Genomic DNA, 22,926 nt, shown 5'->3' with positions numbered 1-22,926 from the left:
TTATGACCTCCAGCCCACGCTCGCAGCACAGCAGAGAAGCAGCTCCCTGACAGCCTTGCCTGTCACACAACAGCACGAAGGGCTTCTTGCCATTGCACTATGGATGCAGTAAAAAAGCTGGATTCTCTCAGTGCCACTCAGCAAGAAAGCTGTTAATTTTTTTTTTTTTGCATATACAACGCACCGGAATCAATATCCCTCTAATCTAAATTAAATGTTTTCCTCCACCTTGCTTATCTCAGGACGACAGAGCAACACTCAGGCTTCACACATGCAGCAGCCTCAGCTCCAGAACACTGCTGGTTCTGTTCCTTCCAAGTCTTAAATCTTACCTTGAGAGAAAGGCTTGATGCTGCTTTATCGTGTCCAGTTCATAGGTTGATGAATCACTCCTTTTCCGTGGCAGCTGCTTCTTTGGATCTTCTCCGTTGCTACGAGGAATATCAATGTTGCTCCTGCTGAGGTGTCTGCTGGCTTCCAGATTAGAGCCACTGGAACAATAGCTGTTGTTCACCGTTATTCCAGGGGACAGAAGGTCCGTATCCTGGGATTTGAAATATACGGATTTGGCACTCTGAACAGCTGAATCAGGAATAGACTCACACTACAACCTTCTCCTTCCACCCTCCTTTCCCCATCTACCCCAAGATCCAGTTGAGGACAACACAGGACCTCAGGTCAAACCACCTTCTGAGGGTGTGGGTGTTGCTTCCCACCAGAGGGTGAAACATTCCCGTTCAGAGCCAGCGCACCCAAACTGTGACACGTATGCACACGTTTGCCATCGGTAAGGAATCGAGTCTTTGGGTTTTTTTGTGGGAAGATCCCTACTAAAAACAGGAGCCCTGGAGGTGCTGTGGCCAGCAGACCTGTCCCAGTAGCCACTGGGTGCCAGCATTACCTGGACACTCACAACGCTTCCTCGCCGGCTGCTGTTCTGGCTCTCGGACACGGTCTGATTGCTGTAGCATAAGGCATCAAATCCCAGGATTCCTCCAACACAGTCCCCTACCAAGCAGACCTGAGAAAGGCAACAAAAGCAGGAGAGGAGAAGGGGGAGGAATAAAAAGGAAATAAAAGAAAAGCACCCCTTGACTCCAGCTCCAAGCTGACAGGTAAATGGATGCTGGATTACACCTACACAAGCTGGAGCAACAGAATGCCCAGTGCTTTCATCAGAAAAACTACTCATTCAATGAACGTCCATCAGAGCCTGCAGACTCCCATTATCTCACACAGCTGATGTGTCCTGGCTGTCCCCACCAGCCAACTGGAATGAAGGGAGAGCAACACAGAGCCCTGATCCCAGGGCTTACTCCAGCCTCAGGAAACCAAAGCTGGATTCCTCCCTTCCCAGATGTCTGTGCTACTTCAGGGAAGCTTCCCTGTGCTTTTGCCCATTAGTATCCTGAGGGGTAACACTGTCCTGCTTCCAAGGGTACTGAGCAGACAGGCACAGTAAAGCACCACTGGGTAGCAGAAGGCTGGCTGGGAAGAAGCTCAGGGTGGATAAATCACACCACAGCAGAGCAATGTGACGGCCAGTCCAATGTCCTTGCCCTCGTGGGGCTGGAGAGTCCCTTTGCTCAGAGGTGGGAAGCTCAGTCACGGTCTTTTATGGGGTGCAGCAGCTGCACAGTCTCAAAAAACACCCCCGCTGCTGTGACAGCTCCAGCACGAGCTGCTGAAGGTCCGTTCAGGACAGGAATGCTTAAACAGCCTCGGTTTGCAATGGAGAAGAGACCCTGCGTTTAGTAACAAAAGTAGCATTCCTGCTTCAGAAAGGTGTGTCACGCTGAAAATTGATTAACTTCACAGCTTTGTAGCTCCATTTCTGAACACCAACTCAGACTTTGCTTTGAATCCCAAAGGTTCAAGACAGAACACAAGCAATAATCTGTCTCTCTCAGAAAGAAAGAAATGGAAAGCACGACGCTTTCTTATTGCAGCTCAGCACTGTCATGTTTCCATCCCTCCTGAGAGATTAACGGCAAAGAGAGTTTCAGAAGGAAATTGCTTCTCTTGCTGCTCCCCTCACTGTGCTCACCAACAGCCCCTGGCTCACCTGGCCATTGAATGATGTGCCCTCCTGGGATCTGATGAACTCACTGTAGGCCTGGTTGGCTCTGACAATGACTGTGGCCACTGCTTCTTGGTACTGAGGGGAGGATGTTGCCAACAGAGGGAGTGCAGCGAGGGGAATGTGATCCTGGCTGTTGGACAGGCAGCCTTCATCATAACTGTACGGGCTGAGACTGCAAAGGCCAAGAGACATTGGAAATACTCAGCCCAACATAAAAGGTGGGGAAAACAATTTGCAGACAGTACAGTCGGTGTTGTGGTTCATTAAAAAAAAAAAAAAAAAAGCCTCAAGACAGAAAGGCCATTTATTCCTCTGTGAATGGGTGAGAGCTTAATAAATCTTTCCCTCCCATCAAACGTAAATCTTCAAGGACAACATACTTACACTGGCAGAACAACCCTCAGACAAGGAATTAAATCCTTGGTATTTATTGGATTAATTAGAATAAATCAACCTCAGAACTTGTGCTGCATGATTCCTGTATTCACTGCAGCATAGTATGAAATTGAGACTGAATGCCTCGCTGGTACATTAATAAGTGCATCCTCAAAGCATGGTCACAGCTTTCCATTACACATGCAGAACCCTTTAGGGAAATGAATAAAACAAAACAACCCCCCACCTCCCCCCAAAAAAATCCACAAGAAAAAAAAAACAAAAAACAAGAGCGAAATTGCAGATATGTCACTCCATGACAAAGTAGCAGCAGTTTACCTGGACACCAGGGAAAATGCTTCGGAGCAGATGGCTGGGCAGGGGACAAGCTTGATGGCAATGTGGCCAAGAGCAGCTGGGTAATGCACCCTCATCACTGTGTCAAACACTGTCGTGATGGTGTTGACATCCCCTTGCTTGGAGCTCTGGTCACCACTTCCTGAGTCCAGGATGTTCCCTCCGTGGAGCACCAAGAGGAGGACGTGGATTTTACTGGGCTGCATTAATGGCTGCACTGATTCATCCTGGGTAGGGATGGAAGAGACCACAGGGAAAGGCTCACTTCACAAAGAGGTTTGACTTGTGCCTTATTTCTGGCAAAGGCCATTGAATACACCTGAACACAACACCTGAGGACCTGACTACTCCCTCCAGGTCTCTTATCCTATGCACAAATCCACACACAACTGACTGTCTCAAGCAGAAGCAATGCTGGAAGCTTAAAAAAAAAAAAAAAAAGGCATAAAACTGTATCCAGGTAAAACATGGCAGGAATAAAGACGTTACTTGTGTGCATCAGGGTGGAAAAATACCAAACTAAGAGATGGGTGTTGCTTTCTGTGGGGTGCTGAGCTCAGCTGCAGCTGTTGGCAGTGGCACACAAAATTAACAAATGAGATCAAACAGGTCAGCAAGTGGCAAGTTACTGAGAAAAGTTGTAGGAAGATCAGTCATTGCATGTTTGCCTGCAACAGAAGTTATAAATAAGACTTCACAGTTGCTTAAACTGGGGCAAAAGAGGAACTGGACAGGCTGCAGCTTGGGGGAAGGAGGGATCTGTATCCAGAGTGGGTTCTCATTAAATGATCGGCCAGACCAGCTGTGAGCCCAATCCTGATGCTCCAGGAGCAGGAACAAGAGCATCCATTTGACGTGTTATAACACAGCAGAGCAGTAACTCTTTTTAATATCTATTTGCTACCAGGGCTTTCAGTGTTTACAGCTCCCATACAGACTCAAATCCTCCATCCCACACAGATATGTGCAAACACTCCCGTGCCTGACCCCTGTGCTCACAGAGCCAACACCTGAGAACATCCTGAGCAGCTCCCTGTTGAGGCAGACAAATAGCCACTGGGAGTGGGTGTGGAAGGAGTGAAGGGCAGCTGTACTTCCATTTGGCAAATTCTTCTAATTTTAGCATTTTTAGTCCCTGGTTGTCCTTTGAGCGGTGATTGAGTCCCTCACAGTCCCTGCTGGTGGGAGGAAAGCATGCCCAGGCACACATTAGCAACCTAACAACGAGCTTACATTTTTACCAGCTAATGTTAAAGCATGTCTTAACACACAGCCCACCAGAAGGACTAAAATTCACATCCAAATCTGTAATAAAGATTTTCCAGACCTCCTGCACAAGAATGGCCATTAGTTATTCAGTGCCATTCCGCTGTATTAATGCCTGCTCTTAAAACCTCCTCTGACTCCAGCTCTCAGTGCCTGCACAGTGAACTTTGTACCTGGCTGGAGGCACGGGAGGAGCTCTCCCAGCATCTCAGGCACCTCTTCTGCTTCCAGACAAACTGTTCTAAGTGCTCATTCGGAAAACAACATGAGTCACCGGGCTCAGGGCGTGTAGAACTTTATCAGCACCTTTCCCTTTCAGTTCATTAACCTCTGCCCTTGAAGGGAACGGGGAACTGCTGATTAAGTTTACGGGTGGAGGTGACTATTTAGAACTTCCTTGTAAGATCTAGAGCCTCTTAAGATACCCTCAACCACCTTATGGTGAGGAAGCTCTTAAACCTGAAAAATCACTGCAATGGTGGCATAGGAATTTCATACCATTTTAGCAGACAGCTTGTGAACAACTACAAATAACTGTCTTTTTCATCTCACTTTGAAGCCTGTTCTTTTCCTAAAATGAAGGCAGAAACAGGAGGGGGTTGAGTTTGTACAGCCCTCTGAGGAAGACAAGTTCTCCACACTACCTTGAGCTCCAAGAGAAATTTTAGGGCTGTGACTTGCTTATCTCGAGGCAGCCAGAGCCGTTGCCATCCCAGCCACCCACTCTCCCCGTGGCCCTTGAGCTCTCAGTCTATTATGGAAAAGCCAAATCCCCATGAACTTCAAGCCTGGCACAGAGAGTAATTTCAAAACCACGCTCGTGGTCTTTGAGGGACCACTTAGACACAACGTAGGCACTCTGCAAAGCAGCACCACCACCTCTGCAGCACTGACAGGCAGATGCTTCACGGGCAGGACAAGTACAGCTGCTCCTGGTTGTCTCACCAGTTCTGAATTACAGAAACCTAAACACGCAAGTCTAGAAAGCTGGGGTGGGTGGGAGTGTTGTTATTTATTATTTTACCCAAGCACTGACACAGGCTGTGCTGTAACTGCCTTCCAAACAAGACCCTGAGCAGCTCCACGTCATCGTGGGCTGCAGCTGAGAGGTGTCCTCTGCCCCTTGGTGCTGTAGGAACATGTTCTCCCACTCCCATCACCATCCAGCATTACCTACCCTCACAGGATTATTTGTTTTTTTCCAGTTGGATACCTGAAGCTGCCTGCAAACTACAGAGAATTTTCCACATGATGTTCAAAAGGTGGGTGAAATAGTCCCTTAAATAGGAAGCAAACGAGTGCCAGTGCAGCTCAGCGACACAAGGAGACAAAATGTCACTCACAGAAAAGAGTTTTAAACGTTTACCCCCATTATCCCACACAGACATAACTCCAGCAACAAAGGATCTCATTCCAAGAAACCAAAGCACTTACTTCGATGATGCTGAGCCTCTCCACGCTGGAGCCAACGTGGTACTCTGCTGATGTCTCCTGGTACAAGTCACCTGCAAGCAAAGGTGTAAAATGTCAGTGCTGACACTCTTCCATAAAGACACTGCCTCACATCTCCTTCATTATTTCACCAAACTGCCCTCTCCCTCCCTCTTGCCTCCTTCCACCTGAGAAGCCTGGCCAATGCTGGGTCATTTATTTCCCAGCAATTTCTCCTAACCTTGGTAAGAGCTGAAGACATTAGCGAGCTCTTCTCTCATTACAGCGATCCGGTAGCGCTGCTTTATTAAGGATGTCAACAATGGGAAATCCCTGCACCATTGTCAGAAATGACTGACTGGCTTTTTGGAAAAGGAATTGTTTGAACTGTGCTGGGGAGCAGAGATCTGATGTGTTCCTACGTCTGTGCCTGCACAGACCGACTTTGTACCAGTGTCATCTTCCACCGTGCTGCCACATGAATCGCTCTGGCTGAGGAGCTGCAGCTTCCTTTCACCATTTCATAATGATGAGCAGAAAATAAAACCCAGGCAGATACAGTCAAGAACAAAGGATGGAGCAAAAGGATAGAAGAGTCAGGAGAAATTCAAGTCATTCGAGACAGAGCTGGAATATTTCATCATTACAGGAGAGAATCCTGACTGTCACACAAAGGAGCCAACGAGGAAAATAAAAGAGAATCAAGAGCTATCCCAGCTCCCACTGAGCCATTCTTTTTTCAGCAGCACTGGGCAGTCATTTTTATGCTCTGTCTCCGCTTTTGTGAGATGAGGATAACAAGTTTTACCTTGCTCAGGATGTGGCTGTAACAATCGCCTGGAAATACTGTAAAATAGCACATGCAGTTTGTACTTAAAATAAAATTACCCTGGACATCATCGCATTCGGGGGTTTCAATTTTATCCATCAGATCATTGGAACTCCATTTGGTTATTTCTTTCGGGAACATTTCCTCATTGTCAGACAAGTCCTCTTTAAAAAACAGATTTTTTGAGAGTCACACACACAAAAATATGTACACAGACAAGAGCACAGAACAGAGTTTTAAATAAAACTAAGGCCCCATAGCTCTATGTTATCTATAAACATTTGGATGGCTTAAGTCATAATAAACCGCAACACTTTACCAGCTTTTGTTACATAGAGACCAAACCATCTTCTGAAAAGTAAACAAAATGTTTTAGTTGCATGTTTCTAACAAACAAAACTCCTAAAGCATGGACAAAATAACATGGGTTTTTAGTGCTACCACCTCGGGCACCAAGTTTGATCTTTTTCTTGCCATTCCTTCTGAGGGTGCTGAAGCAGCCAGAATGCTCCTGTACAGGACAAAGCAAAGTTTGCCACTGGGATCCTCCCAGAGCTGTTTGAGAGCTCTGGGATGTCTTTGGGGGCAGCAGGGACAAAGATCACTGTTGTTAACAGGACCAAACACCTAAAAAGGCAGGAGCACTAAAGGAAATGTGAACTCCCCAGGCTGATTTGCTCAGGAGATGAGACTTGTTTGGTCACACTGAGTACACTTATCTGCCATTTCCCTCCTACTTCAGGATCTTCTCAATCCTCTGGCTCAGTTCAACTGCAGCTGATAAAAAATAAGGGTCCTAAAAATATTATGTTCCCAGAAGTGTAATTAAAATGACCATGTAATACAAAGGAGACACTCTCTCTTTTCCTTTTTTTCCATTGAGGATGTATCTCTTACTGTTACAAAGGTTAAGTGCTTTCTAATTTATTTATTGTTCTGTGCTTAGTATTCCTTTCCTGAAAATTTTGAGCTTGTAAATTTAATAAAGAGTTATAAATGTAATAACAGCAGTAATTACAGATGTCTTGCAGATCTAAAAGCTGTAATCTTCAGAGTCCCAGACTAGGACTTCCCCTTTCTTACTGCTCTACACTTAGTAAAATAATTAGCTGGAAAAATCCTACAATGGGGAACCAAAAGATTATGAAATATACTCATCTTTTCAGCAAATCTGAGTAATAGCTTAAAAACCAAATTTTATGAAGGGGACTTAATGCAGATCCAAGCAAAGGCTGATTATTTTTAGGAGTTTCTATTTCAACTTTGACCATAAAAAGAGAGCAACCTGGAAATTTTGCATCAGCATGCCATTTCCTTTTTCAGCTATGGAAAAAAATCTGAGTAAATACCAATTCCCCTGCATGAGAGAACGTGGAGCTACCTGTCCAGAGCAACTGGAAAGCAAGTGCTTTCTCACGTGCTGGCAGAGAATTCAGAGGACAATTGTACTCAAAGCTCCTCCAGCAACTTCATCTAAATATTAAACTTAATATCCTTGAGAGGTTTAATTACAGCCCTTATTGCTGCTCAAGTGATCCCTGAATGGGATATTACTCCCATTATTAGCATTTATTACAGGATAGATATTCGATATTACTGCACTTGTCACTATCTTTACCAGAGCGCGCCAGTGAACGAGGATGAGTGGGAAGCTGGAGACAAGGAATCTTCTGGGGCTTGGGTTACGCCCACTGCACTGTGAGGAAATGTGTGTATGGGAAGCACTTCAGAGGAACCCTGCTCGGTGTTGACTCACATCCTGATCCGTGCCAGTTCCCATGGCAGCGACCCCGCAGATGAGCCGCAAGCGGAGCTTCATCCCTGTTCTCAGACCCGGAGCTGGGACATGTCATCTGCAGGCCAAGGGGCACCAAGAGATCGCCCCCAGGGACAGGGCTCTGTTCAACTGCACACACATCAATAGGCTTTGACTCCTAAACCAAAATCCCACCAGATTTGGGCACAGTTTTCAATCCAACAACGGGGACTGCAGAGGACTAACTGTATGTACCCCGAGACTTGCTGTTGCAGGAGAGGAGCTGCTTCTACTCTTACCAAGCTCCTGCAAGTATTGCAACAGAGGTGCACGAGGCTCATTTTTGTTAATTCCCCCTCCCAGGCCTGTTAGGAGCATGCCAGGGGTTCCCTGGGGCCCTGGATCCCAGGCTGAGCCATCTCCATCTCAATTCTATTACTGAGTAATTAAAGAGGCAAAAAGCAGTGGATAGCAAGGATGCCGTTTCCATGACTCACTCCTCTTCTCCTGCACGTATATTGCTACAATAAATCCCTTACATACTTTGTGTAAATGCTACATAAGTTAATAAATAGAGGCACCTAAACTAAGTTGGCCCTTCTCCTTCCAGGCAAGAGACACACGTTCACCCCCTGACTTACACGTGTCCCAACCATTTCAGCTGCTGCTGTACAAGTCACTACACTAACATGCCACTTGCCACCCCAGAATTTGAGGCCTGTGCCTAAATACTGATGGGAGAGCTCTTCTGGAACACAACGCTATCGATTTCTGGAGACTGAACTTTAGCTGAACACCAGCGAAATTGAGCTTTACAAAACTGGGGCGTCATCTTCTAACAACTGCATTTCACAGAAAGGTCACCAACTTCATCAGCACATATTGCACATCTCATTTCCATCAGACAGGCTGGGAGAAGAGTCCATCTGTTGTCAGTAGAGATGGAGCCCTTCACGCCTAAATTTGCATTAAGAGTGCAGGGGAACAAAGCTCCTCCACACACACATTACAGATCAAAAAAAAATAACACAGCTTGCTCTTAATACAGATAATCAAAATTGCTTTGAGGATTCTGGTATCAACACTGATTAATTTTGGCACCTGAAATACCTCGCTGCATTCACTATTGTATTTCTTGGAACATGAGAATAAGGAGTTAATAAAGGTAAATTTGGGTTTCTTCAGGTCCAGACAGGACGATTAATCATATCCCTTACGGATTAAAAAACAAATTAGAAAAATAAGCAGTCTCAGTGAATCATTAGGACACACCCACAGTGCAGTTAGTACCGTGGATTTTACCCACACTCACTTGCACAACATAAAATACAGCTCCAAAGGCTATGACTGTTCGAGATCCCTTCAAACACACCAGAATCTGAAATGTTGCTGTGTTAAAAGGAGTCTGCTGGGTGATGCTGGAAGAAGCTGCACCGTGTTGTGGTGAGAAAGGAAAAGACTTCAAAGCAGAAAGTCTCGCTTCCTTCCCTGCTGACCCCCCACCCTCGTGCCTTCCGCTCCCTTACCCCACCATTTCAGGGGAGAAGCGACGGTGACTGAGGCTCCACGTACCATGTGCATCAAAGAATTCATCATCTGAGCTGTCATCCGAATCCCTGGCAATGCTCTGCATCCTCCACTCGGAGATACTATGGCGCGAGGGACTTGCTGGAAAAAACAGGAAAGCCTGATGCGAAACGCTACAGCGGCAACGCGGAGAGTTCCCAACATGATCTTTGCTGGAGGGAGAATCGTGTGTTCTCTCTGAAAATTCCCTGCTGCAATATTAAAAACCCCAAACCCTGATGATGCTGGCGTGATGTCAGTGTACCGCTTTACAGATCCTGTCTGTTTACTGTTGTTAGAACCTGCCAGCAAGATGCTACATTAAAGCAAGCTGCTGCTTGAATCACTCTTCTGCTATTTTGAATGGCAGCTATTTATAATTGTTAGTAGGACGTGCAAAATCAGCTGGGTTTTAAAGTTTGCAATTAGGGAAGGAAGCAGGCTGATTGGAGGCTTTCTCCGTGCCTCTCATCAGCACACAGACCGTGCCTCTGCTTTGCTAACTTTTGGGTGGGTAGCTGAGCAGAGCAGCCTGGAGAGAAATAATCTGTTTTCTGGAAGGAAATTGCTTCCACACAAATTGGATTAGAGATCTATTTAAACTTTAAACTTGAATGATTTAAATAACATGCCATCCAACTACTTCATCGGGAGCTGTCGGAGCACGGAGAAACCCAACGGTCCATTGGGTGCTGTTTGCCCTCCTGTTCTCACACCTACCTGCTCCCTTTCACTTTCCCCTCCAGAGTTCCCTGTGCTAAATATAATCATATTATTGCTTTTTTATTTTATTTTTTTTCAGATATAATTTAGCAACAATCCAGCCTGAGCTCTTCTGGGCTGAACTTGTCATAGAGCGGCCGCCGGCTGAAGGGAGCACCGTCCAGAGAACGATGAGAGAGAGGGTTTCTCTCCTCGTGCCTGTCACACAGAACACACAAAGCCCTTGCAGCAGCCACCTAACCCAGCAAAAACCTGAGGAGACTGACAAATTCTCATTTAGCATATTCAAGACGCGGAAAGGCTCCGGTGGCTGTGACAGCTGCACGAGCCCTTTCACGCTATTGTTCCAACAGCGTTAAATATACAACTAAAATTCTTCTGATTTTTTTTTTTTTTTTGTCTGGTTGTCAGATGGAAAGAGGAGGGAGACCCTGTGCAGAGTCATCTAATTGCAGCTCAGCAGCCCCCAGCACCCACCGCCCACCTCTCGGGGAACAGCGAGGAGGAGGCTGGCAGAGCAGAGCTAATTCACGCCGGAGTGACGTCAAGGCACTCGCATAATAGTTGCTAAAAATAGAGCATATAATAACATATGGAATGGTGACAAAGGTCTTGCTATCAGAGGTCTCACTCGGGTGGTAGGGAAAGGACTGAGATCTTCGGGAGAAAAGGTGGTTTTTTTTCAGCTGGAGGTGGCGGCACGTCGCGACAGCCCTCCTTGCTTCCATATGGTAATACAGTGCCAGCATGGAGGAGGATTAAAATATCTGCATGACGTACTTCCCAGCACATCACAATTAATTTCTTTCATTACTTTTTCTTGTAAAAACTGAGACATTCTGCAATTGAAAGAGAAATCCATGCTTTGCTCCCACTGAAAACCTACGAGTGAAATCCTGAGAGGTCTGAAAACTCCAGCTCCCAGTGAACACGGCAGCAGTGGAAGAGGGGTTTGTACAAAGAGCATAATGGGAGATGGGTGCATCAATATCAAATCCCGGTGCAGGCAAAGTAGCCAGCATTTTTATCTTTATGCAGTGATTTATGAAGCATCTGGTAGGTTCTTCCCTGGGGCTCACTCGAGTGAGTCATCGCAAGGTAAAACTACTGCTCCTCTCTCATTCACCCCGTGATGAAATCAGTGATGGAGTGGGAAATAAAAATGGAGGCTCAACTCACAATATTTAGTGCATATGAGAGATGGAGAAGCTTCACTCACCCAAATGTTCCCTTCCACCGTCACTGGAAGAAATTCTGCCCCTTGGGGCTTTCAGAAAAATCAAGACTTTTGTTTTTGCCTCTTGCAGGGAGAGCTGCTATAACTCTGCTAACCAGTTGTGCTTGATTAAAAGGAGAGGGGATTGCTGAGGGTTCAAACCTTCTGGCTGTAACTCCCTGGGGATTCACCCAGGGAGAGGGGAGGGACAAAATCCAGGGCTCAAAGCTGAGTCCTTACAGGGCATCCACAGGGGAGCCTTAACATCAAAATCCTGAAATCTCCCTGAATGGTGTTTCAAAGGGAATATAACTGGGATCCATGGTCCCACCTAATGCCAGGGTGAGGTGTCATCTCCAAACAGCTACTGCACATCATCACCAGAGGAAAGCAGCAGCCCCCCCCCACCTTTTGGGGTTCCTGCCTCAATCTCTCCAGTAGCTGAAGTGGTGCTTTGCTGTGGGAGCTACACTGCAGCACCCACGGAGCCCAACACCCTCCTGAAGTGAACCAATAACCCTGGCCAAGGAGCACAGGTGCCTGCAGGCAAGCAGATATCCAGGAGGGAGCACCACTGAAGGGCCTTGTGGCTCATGGGCAGCAAGAACTGTCTCTCTGTGCTGCTGGTTTGTCTTCTGACACTCCACGCTGCCAGCCAGCTCCTGCCTGCTCCTCTGTGGTGCTTTCATAGTTTCTCTGCTTTCGACATTGGCAAGAACTCTGCCACGTGACACTGAGTCACAGTTATGGGATGCCATTCTCAGACCCTAAACAAGTCACCTGAGAAGATTGAGTGTTTGACACCAGCAGAGAAAGGCCCCTGAGTTACCAGCACCCACAGGAGAAACACCCCTTGTCCCAAAGGTACCTGACACAAGGAGACATGGTCTGACCTCCCCAAAGCCCAACCTCCACGCAGTTCAGAAGAGCAAGTCATCTTACCTCCCCTCTTTGAAGACCGTGAGGACTTGGAAGAGGTTGACCACTGCTTGGTGAGCGACCTCCCAGAGGCTGGTTCGCTGTTGGCAGCGGAATCCTCAGCGTCAGCGGGTGAAACTGTGTTGGCTTCCACCTCCTTCTCCCCAGGGGTGTCCTTGACACCGTGCTGCTCGGGGTCGCTTTCGCTGCAGAACTGGGCCATCTTCTGGGCCAGCATCAGCTGGGCCTCCTTCTCCAGCCGCCGGATGTCCTCGATGGTGAGCCCGTACCACTCGTCCTGCCAGCACCACGCCTGCCGGTGGGCTCGCACCATCACCTTCCGCAGGCCTGCAAAGCCAAACACCCCCGTCACCAGGGCTGCAAACTGCAGGGTTCAACGTCTTCCCTTCCCAAAACCTCAGGATGCCGTGGCCAGGATATTACAGTGACATCAAACCCGCAGCGCTGCAGTGAAGGACCTTCACATAGTCAGGGTGGCAAACCGGTCACTTTGTGTGCTTTATCTCCTAAATTCTTGCTGACCAACCACGCACTGAGAAATCAGCCAAGTCTTCTGTGACTGTTTTTAACTAGGGAAGGGATTTCCTAATTCTGGATGGAGGACTTTGTCCTCCTGTGAGTATCTGCTCCACCGAGCAGGAGCCACACACAGACCGTAATTGCAGCCCCCGAATTTCTGGTAAGTTGTAACATTCAGATTCAACCTTTAAAGGCAAGTATGTTACCAGGGAAAAAACAAACAAAACAAAACAAAACCCAACATCAACAACAAAAACCCACCGATTGTGGTTTTTTGTTTTTTTTTTTTAATCCAGAAGAGTTTCGAGTCATTCCTTGACGAACACTACCCAGCCCACCCCAACTGTTACATGACTGAAGCACATCCCACATCAGCAGTGCTAAGCCTAAAACCTTCCCTTTCCTTGGAAACCTGGTTTCTGCACCTGATTCCTATATATCAGTGAAACAGTATTACAAATATGAGCTTCTGAGATAATGAGATAGAAAGCAAAGTAAGAGAGAGAATAAAGATGCTTTATTTTGCAGATACCATCTGTCTTCTGAGAGAAACGGAGCGGTCAAAGCCAATTTAAAATATTTCAATGTATCACATATCTGAAAGGAAGAAATGCCTCAGTATCAACACACAATGCACCAGGCAACAGATACTTTCCTCAAGACTCAGACTCACTGGTAAACATCATAATACCACTGAGACTTTTAAAACATTGTAGTCACTTAGGATTTTTTTTTTTTGTTCATTTGATTGATTTTTTTGAACAAACAAGGAGTGTATTTTTATATGTTTATCTACTTCCAGGTCTGAGCACTTCATCGTTTGCTCTGCTCTTTGGTCAGTTCTTAATGCCACCAGCCCTCCCAAGCCAAGCTATCAGGAGGAAATGGCTTCTGAGATCAGCACTAATGTCATGGACCAGCGAAATCCGAGCTTCATTTGCACAGTAAGATTAAATTTATCAATATTTGATGCATTTCTCTGCCTGACTTTCAGAAGGGAGCTCCCTGTGGGAGAGGGAAGTACGAGCCGGCAGACTGCGACCTTCAGGGGGCAGAACAAGCAACTTAATTGTCTTCAGACTTAGTCGAGATTCAGAGTTATTTCCCATATCAGATTACTTTTTGCAGAACTACAGGAGGATGTTTTAGCCTCTTCACCTCCTGTTATGATTGACAACCAGCAGAGCTTAACGATGAAGATTAAACTCCCAGCACACCCACACTGAGAGCCAAGGAAACGTTTCTCTCCCTTTAATTCAGTCCCCAACACCACAGCCATCCTTTGGATTTCCACATCCAAAATGTCCACTTCCGCCTTGCTTGGAACAGCTTGAAAACAGACTGTGATCAGACACAGAAGTGAACGTCCCCCTTGCTCTCATCCCAAGGCTTCCTCCGTTCAAGGGCTCAGCAGGCTCCGCTCACGCTCCCGGATTCAGCCTTGATCTATCAGTGCACCAACTCCTCAGAAATTCTCTGTGTAGAGGCACGGATGCCACCGACCACATACCTGTGTTTTAATGGACTAACATCACAGGGAACATGAAAACCACTTGGGGGTAAAGAAAAAGTCTCTTGAAGTTCCCTCTCTGCCTCCTCAGATCTCAGAAAATCGCCTGTACTGCTTCCTGCCAACCCCCAGACCTCCCTGTGTGCCCTGCTCACACTGCTTTGATTAGACATCCCAAATCATCCCTCCTTAAAACCTCGTTCCTTTGAAAACAGGATGGCACTACAGGGTTTCACAGCGGTTGTGCCTCTACCCCTCCAAGTTAGTTATGAAGTCAAAAAGACAGATTACTTTCCCAGCCTCTGGCCTTCAGTGGGATGGGCCATTTCTCTTCCCCAAACACGGGGAGAAAACCTGGAGGAGAATGGGGTTGTGCAGGTAGCAAAAGAAATGGAAAAATAAAAAGTCACGGCTTTGAGAGAAAGTCTTCAGTGCTAGGGGAGAGAAGCTGAGCAGCTCCTCCGTGCACAACTGTGAGAATATCACTAATTTCCCACTCAGCCTCAGCTTCCAGCAGGCAGGAGGGACACAGGGGATGCACCGAGGGTCACACACAGCTACAGGAGTTCAGAAACCAGCTATTAATGACTGACCTAACTCGTCCAGACACTGCTTCCCTCCCTGTGTAATGGCAAAAAATCGAGTCCTAGAGAATTTTTGCATTTTTGTAGCTTTTGTTTAAAAAAAAAAAAAAAACAACAAAACAACAAAACCACCCAAACAAACAAGAAAAGCACACACGCACAAACATTCATATGCAGATTGATTTCAGAGTACCCGTCACTGTACATTGATTTAATTATAACATTTCCCACCGCTCTGTGGAGGAAGATCATCTGTGAAGAGTTGAGGAGGGTGCAAACATGTAAATCACTTGGCTTTCAGCTCACCACCTCAGAAGCTGGTTGCAAACATGAGGTGTTGACTCTTGTAAATGATTTGTGGTGCTGAACTTCATCATACGAAAGGAAGTGCAAATGACCATGAGACAAGCCAGGACAGAGAGGAGTCTTCATCTGAATTTAAAAGGCTTTGGTCTGTAGTTCTGGGTTTGCTTTTCAACATGAAGTAAAAATAGTAAATGTAACAAAATCTCAATGCAGAAAAAACCCTCAAATATATCAGAAAACCCACCAACAAATTCTGCTCCAAACCACCTCAATATCCACATAAAGCAACTGTTCAGATATCCATTGATTCTGTACCCAGTGGCAACATCCCAAAGCGTTTTATAACACACTTTCACAGTTTCCTGGCAGCAAATAAAGGATGCCTGATTCTCCCTGTGCGACACCATTTCCCTGACAGTCACAACAGATCCCATAACCTTGTCAGTAGGTTCTGGTTGTCCGAATGTATCCCATCAAAGGCCACCTGCAGTTACCTCTTTGCTTCCCTGCCCTCTCTTGCTCAGACCCATCACAGAGAACAGCCTGTGGTCACATCCACATAATTCCAACTGCAACCTGCCTCCCCTTGGCAAGATAAAACTCTACCTTTGGGCTCCAACAGGCTGTGGGTCATCAGTGAACTTAATCATTCGAGCGCTTCGGTGAAGCAAAAGTTCTGCAAAAGTGCTTTTTAAAACCACTTCATCACTGTGCAGCAATTTGGGCATATTTAGCCTAAGACACAGTGGCTTAGACAAAGCTCCAGTTACTGGGATGGAACACACTTTGCCACAGTATATAATTAATAACCCATACACAGTCAACACACTTGTTTAACAACAAAAGACTCAGAGCCCACGTGCACCATTAGGAAGCAAGTGGGAGCAGAACATTATGCAGTGCCAGTCCAATTAAACTTAAAATCTATGGAAAAGGAGTAAAAAAGCATACAAATATTACAGCCAAGTAGACTAATAGCCCACAATCACAATTTTAGTCTGTGTCTCGGGCTGTCAAAGCACTGAGTAACTGTCCAATTAGTCATGGGAAAGAATGGCTGTTGCACTCAGTGCGACTGAGAACGTTTCAACACCATCCCCCAGAGTTACTCCCTCTGTGCTCAGCAGCCTTTCCACATTGTACAATCCATCCATCACTCACCTCAGACCTGTTCTTTTTTCAACCCATTCTCTAATTTTAGTTTGTACCACTCAGTACTGCTCCCCTCCTCGGGCAGAGTTTGGATCCTGCTGTTTGTTTCTGCCTCTGTTCTCTTGCCGACTTGGTGGCCTCACACAGAGCTGGCTGATTCTCCAAGAAATAAATTTGCAGGGCTTGGGAACAGAGGAACCAGCAGGAAAATGCCAAGGAAGGAGGAACTGACCCACCAGAACGTCTCTGGCTCCTGGCTCCTTGGTCCACCATCAGCTGTACAACGCACAAAGGTCTCCATCTGCTTTTGGTCACCAGCTGAAAGCCCCAAACTGGGATCAGCACCTAAGCCTGGTCAGTCCTGTTGTAGCCACATCTTTCCAACTTAAACATCCTCATACCTTGCTGGCTGTGGTACAAATGCTGTGGCACTTTGCCCATTCACTAATGGCTTCCCCACGGCTCTCCCAGGGCAGAGGAGGCCACGCAGCTCCTGTAGATACCCAAAGCTTTTGCTTTCGCTTTTCACTCACTCTACTTTGTCTTGCCTTAAAGGCTTTTCTGATTTTATGCATCTTAACCACTTTGAAAAACAGTATTTGCCATCATTATAACAGAGTGGAAACGCTTTTGAAAGGCAGACAATGAGCTGGCTCTGCTCTCTGCAAAACCTCAATCAGGAGGGAAATGGCAGGCAATCTTTCACAGAACACAAAAGAAATGTTTCAAAGGGACCACAGTTTAATCTATGCCAAACACCTCTGAACAACTGGAAGAGTCACGTGCTGCTTTTCCATTTGACAGATACAATGGAGTTGTTATTCTGCCCCCGTGTTTTCCAGCATACACTAAATTAACCCGTGTCACCGAAACGCCCAGGGAGCTCATTGCAGAGAGGCACTTGTAATGCAGCCTTACAGCAGGTAAAACTTCCATCTGTGGGGAAAGGAAAAGCAAAGGAGCTTCAAGAAAACAACCTGTGAGCATTCAGAGAGAGGTGCTCACTATTCTGCACTGCTCTATCAGTGTTTTCCACATTAGCTCTCAGGAGCACGGTATGACTGTAAAGAGCTGTAAAATTAACGTATGCTACGCTCAGGCACTGCATGGAAGCTTTGCTTATCAGAAGTAGAGTTGTAGAAGTCATGCAGGAGGATTTACTGTGCACAGAAAGCAGGTACCATCCTCTACACAGCCCTTCTTTGGCCTTCTCTTTGCCAGAGCACAGCCGCAGCTCTGACTTTTTTTTTTTTTTTTTAGATGAAAATTCATTTTTTAACACACTCTTTAGAAGGTTTTTCACCTGGCCATAGATCCCGTCGTTTGTGGCCAGGCTCAGAAACTGTATCAGCTGTGTTACAGAATTTCTGCAAAGAACAAATTACTGCCAGCACTGCCACCATTCAGTCACTATACAACCAATTCCTCCCTAAAAGCCCTGACCTAAGAATGATGGATCCTTCAAAGCAACATATTTACTCACATCTCAGAGCTGTCAGTGACCCAGCACAGGTAACAGCACAGTGATGTGCAGGGTCCTGAACATCCCAGAGATGTCTGGCCACGCAGAGACCCCCCAGCCCTGTCACAAGGCAGGTAGAAACCAGGGATGCTCCAGGGAGTGGTTTTCTGGAACCACTCAGGTCTCAGGAATGAAGTTTATTTCTTTAGGCAGCCCTTCAGGATGGATTTTGGTCACAACAAAGAAAACTGGCAGATTTTGAAAATGATCTGGCAAGTTTAACAGACAAATCCTTATCTAAAAAAAAAAAAAAAAAAGAGAGAGAGAGAATGCAAGATCTTGCCCACACAAGACTCGAAGCTCTTTCAGTGGGTACACGTGCTTTGGGTTTGTACATACCACGATTATAAGGGATAGAATAACAGGTTTTTTTTTTCCTGAGCTGACACACAGAGCCATCAGATCTGAGACTCTCACAGACGTGTCTCGAGACATGATGCATTGCACACACCTCACCTCTGTGTTCTGATTCAGAAACAACATCAAGGAGCTGACAGTGAACCCTGCGGGACTACAAATGCTCACCAACATCGTGGATGAACCGCTCGATCTTCGACTGCATCCCCCAGTATCTGAACTCCACTTTGCACAGTTTGTATGCACACATGATGGGGTATTTCCCAGGGTTGTTCTTGTACTCCTGAATCCAGTCTTCTGAGAGGGGCCCTCTTTTAGTCTTCACTGATTTATACAGCTTTGGATCCTCCTCAGCTTTGTATTCATGTGGAGGGATGGGATCCTTAACAATATCAATAGGATCTGTAGAAAGAGAATGCAAACAGTAAGATGTTTTCTATTCCTCAACAAAAGAAAACATCATTTCTCGTGAGTTATCTCTGTTTTACCAAGTCCCAGAAGCATTACAGCTATTTAGTTTCTTTTTCCTTACACTTAAACAACTGATATTTTAATTGTTTATACACTGCTGCTGGGCAGAGATCAGCTCTGCCAGAGGAACGAGCACACACAGTTCCTGCAAACAGAGGCTTTGCTCCAAATCAATGTTTCTGCCCACAGTGGCTGCAGATCCACTCTGGCAGCTCTGCACACTCTGTCTTTCCAGCTCCATAAAGATGTGCTGCACATTCCATCTTTCAGCTTTTCTAGTATCACTCCCAGCGCTCCAGCTGCCTCATCCAAGACAGTTAAATACACCTGCCCTGCTATGGAATAGGCACTACCCACGGAATATCCATCAAATGAGGGTGCTGGGAACTCCCCACCCACTATTCTTAGACCAGATGTACTGAGGAAGGTAGAAAGCTGAAGTTCCAATTATCAGTCCAACAATGGAAAAGTGGAAACTGGGAGTGCAATGAATGAACGTATTTTAACGATCTGCAAACCCCCACCCCAGAGCTCAGCAGAAGCATCTGAAGTTTGGATTGAAGGGCAGGATCGCACTTCCCAAGGAATGACAGCTCTGCTGACACCTCTCAGGGAGGCAGCATGACTCGAGCCTGTTTGTTCAGCACTGCAAGCCTGATCAGACAGGCTCTGGAACGGGGCCAGTCTACAAAACAAAGGGGTTTAAATCACGTAACACTCCAATGGAACTGCTCAGGGTTATGGCCCTGTCCCACCACGGCTCCAGCAGCTCCACAGCCTCAGGGTGTCCCTTCCCAGGGCTGCCAGGACTCAGCTCCAGCTTAACACTTCTCCAGCCTCAGCAGTTCCAGAGCAAGGGATGTTTCCATCCCAGGGACGCTCCAGTCCTGCGTGGCTGTCACTGCCAGCACTCTCTGTCACACAGTCAAGTCTCCGGAAAACGCCAGGGGCACGGACCAGGATGGATTGGCAGGACAGAGGAATTGCTACAACACTTGTCGTTCTCTGCCTTTTTATGATGTTCATTTTTGCCTTTTCTCATAAAATCCTTACATTAACTCAATCTTCTAAAGCCAGCTCAGAAGCTGAGTAATAACCTGCATGAGGGCAAGACTAAAAGGAGAGGGAGCAAAAATGAAATGCACCTCCCTGCTTCAAAAGTGCAGATAGGAATCATTTCCATATCCACAAGGGAGCCTCACAAGTATACAGCAATATTTTTACAATTATACAGCAATATTTTCCTCTTCCCTGGTTATTTCTACTTATTACCCCCAAATTTATTAGACGTCTTACTCTCTGGAGCTGCATAAATAAGATGAAAAAAATGCATCAGCTTCAATTTACAGACTGGGGATTCAAATTATTTCCAAGTGATTTACATCAAGCCTAGAAGAGAACCCAGGTGTCTTCACGTTACTTGATGTAACCCTACCCAGAGTGACACCACAGGGGTGCAGGTTTGTGTTCAGCAGGGATGGCAAGGCAGATAGGACACACCAAGCCAAAAAACAAACCAAACAAAGAAAGGCAGACTGAAAGAAAAAGTAAAGGAAAAAGGCTGCTCACCTAAAATAGTTTGCCTTTTTTCTGCAGGAGAAAGGTTGAACACGTTGCCGTGGTCTCCTGGATCAGTTTTGTAGTACGTCTCGATATCAATAGAGAACTTCTCCACGAAAGGACACGTGTACCTGAAAGCCAGAACAACAGCTTAGAGCAAATCAGCCCCAAATCCCAGCCAGCCTTCACTCATCTTTTACCTCAGATATGCTTAAAATACCGATTGGACAGATTAAAGAGATTGTTCTTTAATAACTCCTTAAGACCGGAGCTCACCGGTTTTCAGCGAGAAGATAAATTTTGGGCCCACTATACTAAAAAGTGATGTTATGAAACACATACTAATACAAGGACACTCTGGAAATGCTCCTGTGCAAGGAGAAAAGCAGAGCTCCTGTCTGAAATCTGCGGCAGAATAAAATATGGGCTGGTTCTGTGCAGCACAGGTTTCCTGGTCAACTGATTGACTCATGGGCATTTCAAGGGAAGAGATAAAAACTGACTGGACGTGGACTTTAATCACTTGAAAGTCAGGCAGCTCCACCATATTCAGTCACTGGCAATGGCCCAACGGCAAATACTGACTCCCTACCTTTCCCAGGACTGATGTCACTTGGAGAGACCAGCTAAAACAGAAACAAGGAAACTTTTCCAGGTTTCTTGATAAAAATATCCCTTAAAGCCCTTTTATTATGAAAGATGACAGCAATATCAGACTTGCAGATCTGGCAAAGTGCAAATGCTCTAAACTAGAGCAACTGGCATAAAGGCTGTTTATTCCAGGGTATCTGAAGTCCTCCCAGACAAAATCAGCCCAGAGGGCTCCACAGAGGCTCTGGCTCTCTTCCCTCCTCAGGGTGAAAACGGTAGGATGTAGGTTTCTTAGTTTCTACTTAAATGACAGAAAGACAGTTCCCACAAAAGAAGCACCAGATTTATTTATCTATTTATTAATATTTTTTCTTCCCCTGTAGAACAAAACGAATCCTGTCTTCCTTGACAGCACTCAGCATGACATCTGTCCCAGCACCGGCTACATTTATAACTTCCCCGAGCCAGCAGACATCTGCAACGTTAAGCAGAACACGCCGTGCAGGATGCAAGACTAAATAAAAACCATTCAGGATTTCCCACGCTTTGATGGACAAAACAGCTCAACATTTTAGAGCAGCGAGCCACAAATTCTCCGGCAACGTCCGCAGCCAGCCCAGGCGATGGAGACGAAGCGCTGCCGAAGAATTTCAAGACTTGACTCCGGTTTTTCTAAAGGATATGACTGGGGAGGGAGGAGTGGCACAGTTTTACCTTGTCCTGGTGTAAGGATAAGCATTCCATGACTCCTCTTCGACTCGCAGAGCCGCCTTGGGCAGGATGGAGCGGAACCAGCTGGGGATGTGCATCCCGATGTGATACACCTTGTGAGTGTACTGCCCGTTGCCTCCCGGCCCATCCACGTAGGGCCTGTTCTCCAGGATCTCCACCCCGCTGCCTTCCCCACATGTCTCCTCTCTGCTCTTTTTCTGGAAGGGAAAAGTCTCACACAGTTACTCTTTCCAGGTTGTTGTAACTGCCAGGCTCTCAAAGCACACAGACCCTGGGGATGGTTTCTAGGAGTCCTCTGAAACAGAGAGCTGTAGCAGCACCCTGGCACTAAGGTTGCCAAACCTAGAGATTATAAAGGAAAAATTTAGAGACTTGTCTGGCCAACAAAAAAACAGCTAACTAATTTATTAGAAATCCTGTGAAAATTCTGATTTGGATACTAAGTCTGAATGGAGATCTACTGACACCTCAGTTCCTGCTCCTGTAACAGGTTTACACATCACACCCCAAAACCTGGCTCCAGCTGTGAATCACCCAACAGCACAAAAATCTTTTACATCAGCAGATGGCACAGCAAAAGGGAGTTTGTTCAGCCTGGCATGTTGCTGTGGGGGTGTACCAGCACCAAGAATTGTACACAACTTGGCACAGCATCATCTCAGGTCGGACACGAGGAGGAACTTCTTTACTCAAAGGGTGGTCACACATTGGAAGGGGCTGCCCAGGGAGGTGGTGGAGTCCCCATCCCTGGAAGTGTTCAAGAAAGAGCTGGATGTGGCACTTCAGTGCTCTGGATCTGGTTGACAAGGGGGTGATTGGTCACAGGTTGGACTCGATGATCTTGGAGGTCTTTCCCAAACTAAAGGACTGGATGATCACAGAGCTAAAGACCATTCTGTGACCTAATCCCACAGGATCTGGGGGCTTGTTGCACGAGATCTGGCCTGGCAGCAGCTCTCCAAGTAGAAACTATGCTCTGCTAATTAAGATATTTAGAAGAAACAACCCAAGTTTGCCAGAATGCACACTGCACCCCTTGGCAGCCCTCGGATTTTGGCTTATTTGTGGGATTGTCCTTCAT

The 22,926-nt window shown here is 46.3% G+C and overlaps 1 protein-coding gene across 10 annotated transcripts in view; it reads right to left on the bottom strand.

The window, feature by feature from the left end:
• The window catches only part of PITPNM2 (phosphatidylinositol transfer protein membrane associated 2), a 126,618-nt gene that overhangs the window by 26,860 nt on the left and 76,832 nt on the right, over nucleotides 1-22,926 (bottom strand). For 9 of the 10 annotated variants that reach the window (XM_027878531.1, XM_027878538.1, XM_027878534.1 and 6 more), the window contains 11 exons: nucleotides 21,828-22,042; nucleotides 20,532-20,653; nucleotides 18,660-18,893; nucleotides 12,545-12,868; nucleotides 9,670-9,765; nucleotides 6,401-6,505; nucleotides 5,516-5,586; nucleotides 2,798-3,042; nucleotides 2,066-2,255; nucleotides 902-1,021; nucleotides 333-544 (listed from right to left, as the gene is read on the bottom strand). In XM_027878531.1, the coding sequence (XP_027734332.1) occupies nucleotides 333-544; nucleotides 902-1,021; nucleotides 2,066-2,255; nucleotides 2,798-3,042; nucleotides 5,516-5,586; nucleotides 6,401-6,505; nucleotides 9,670-9,765; nucleotides 12,545-12,868; nucleotides 18,660-18,893; nucleotides 20,532-20,653; nucleotides 21,828-22,042 (1,934 nt within the window). The remainder of the gene's footprint in view (nucleotides 1-332; nucleotides 545-901; nucleotides 1,022-2,065; nucleotides 2,256-2,797; nucleotides 3,043-5,515; nucleotides 5,587-6,400; nucleotides 6,506-9,669; nucleotides 9,766-12,544; nucleotides 12,869-18,659; nucleotides 18,894-20,531; nucleotides 20,654-21,827; nucleotides 22,043-22,926) is intronic. The other variant, XM_027878535.1, reaches the window with a different exon arrangement.

The sequence above is a fragment of the Empidonax traillii genome, unplaced genomic scaffold (assembly GCF_003031625.1).
Source record: "Empidonax traillii isolate 1590-97213 ecotype Southwest subspecies unplaced genomic scaffold, ASM303162v1 scaffold43:size1863611, whole genome shotgun sequence".
Taxonomy (NCBI): Eukaryota; Metazoa; Chordata; class Aves; order Passeriformes; family Tyrannidae; genus Empidonax; species Empidonax traillii.
This window is presented reverse-complemented; position numbering and strand designations above follow the sequence as displayed.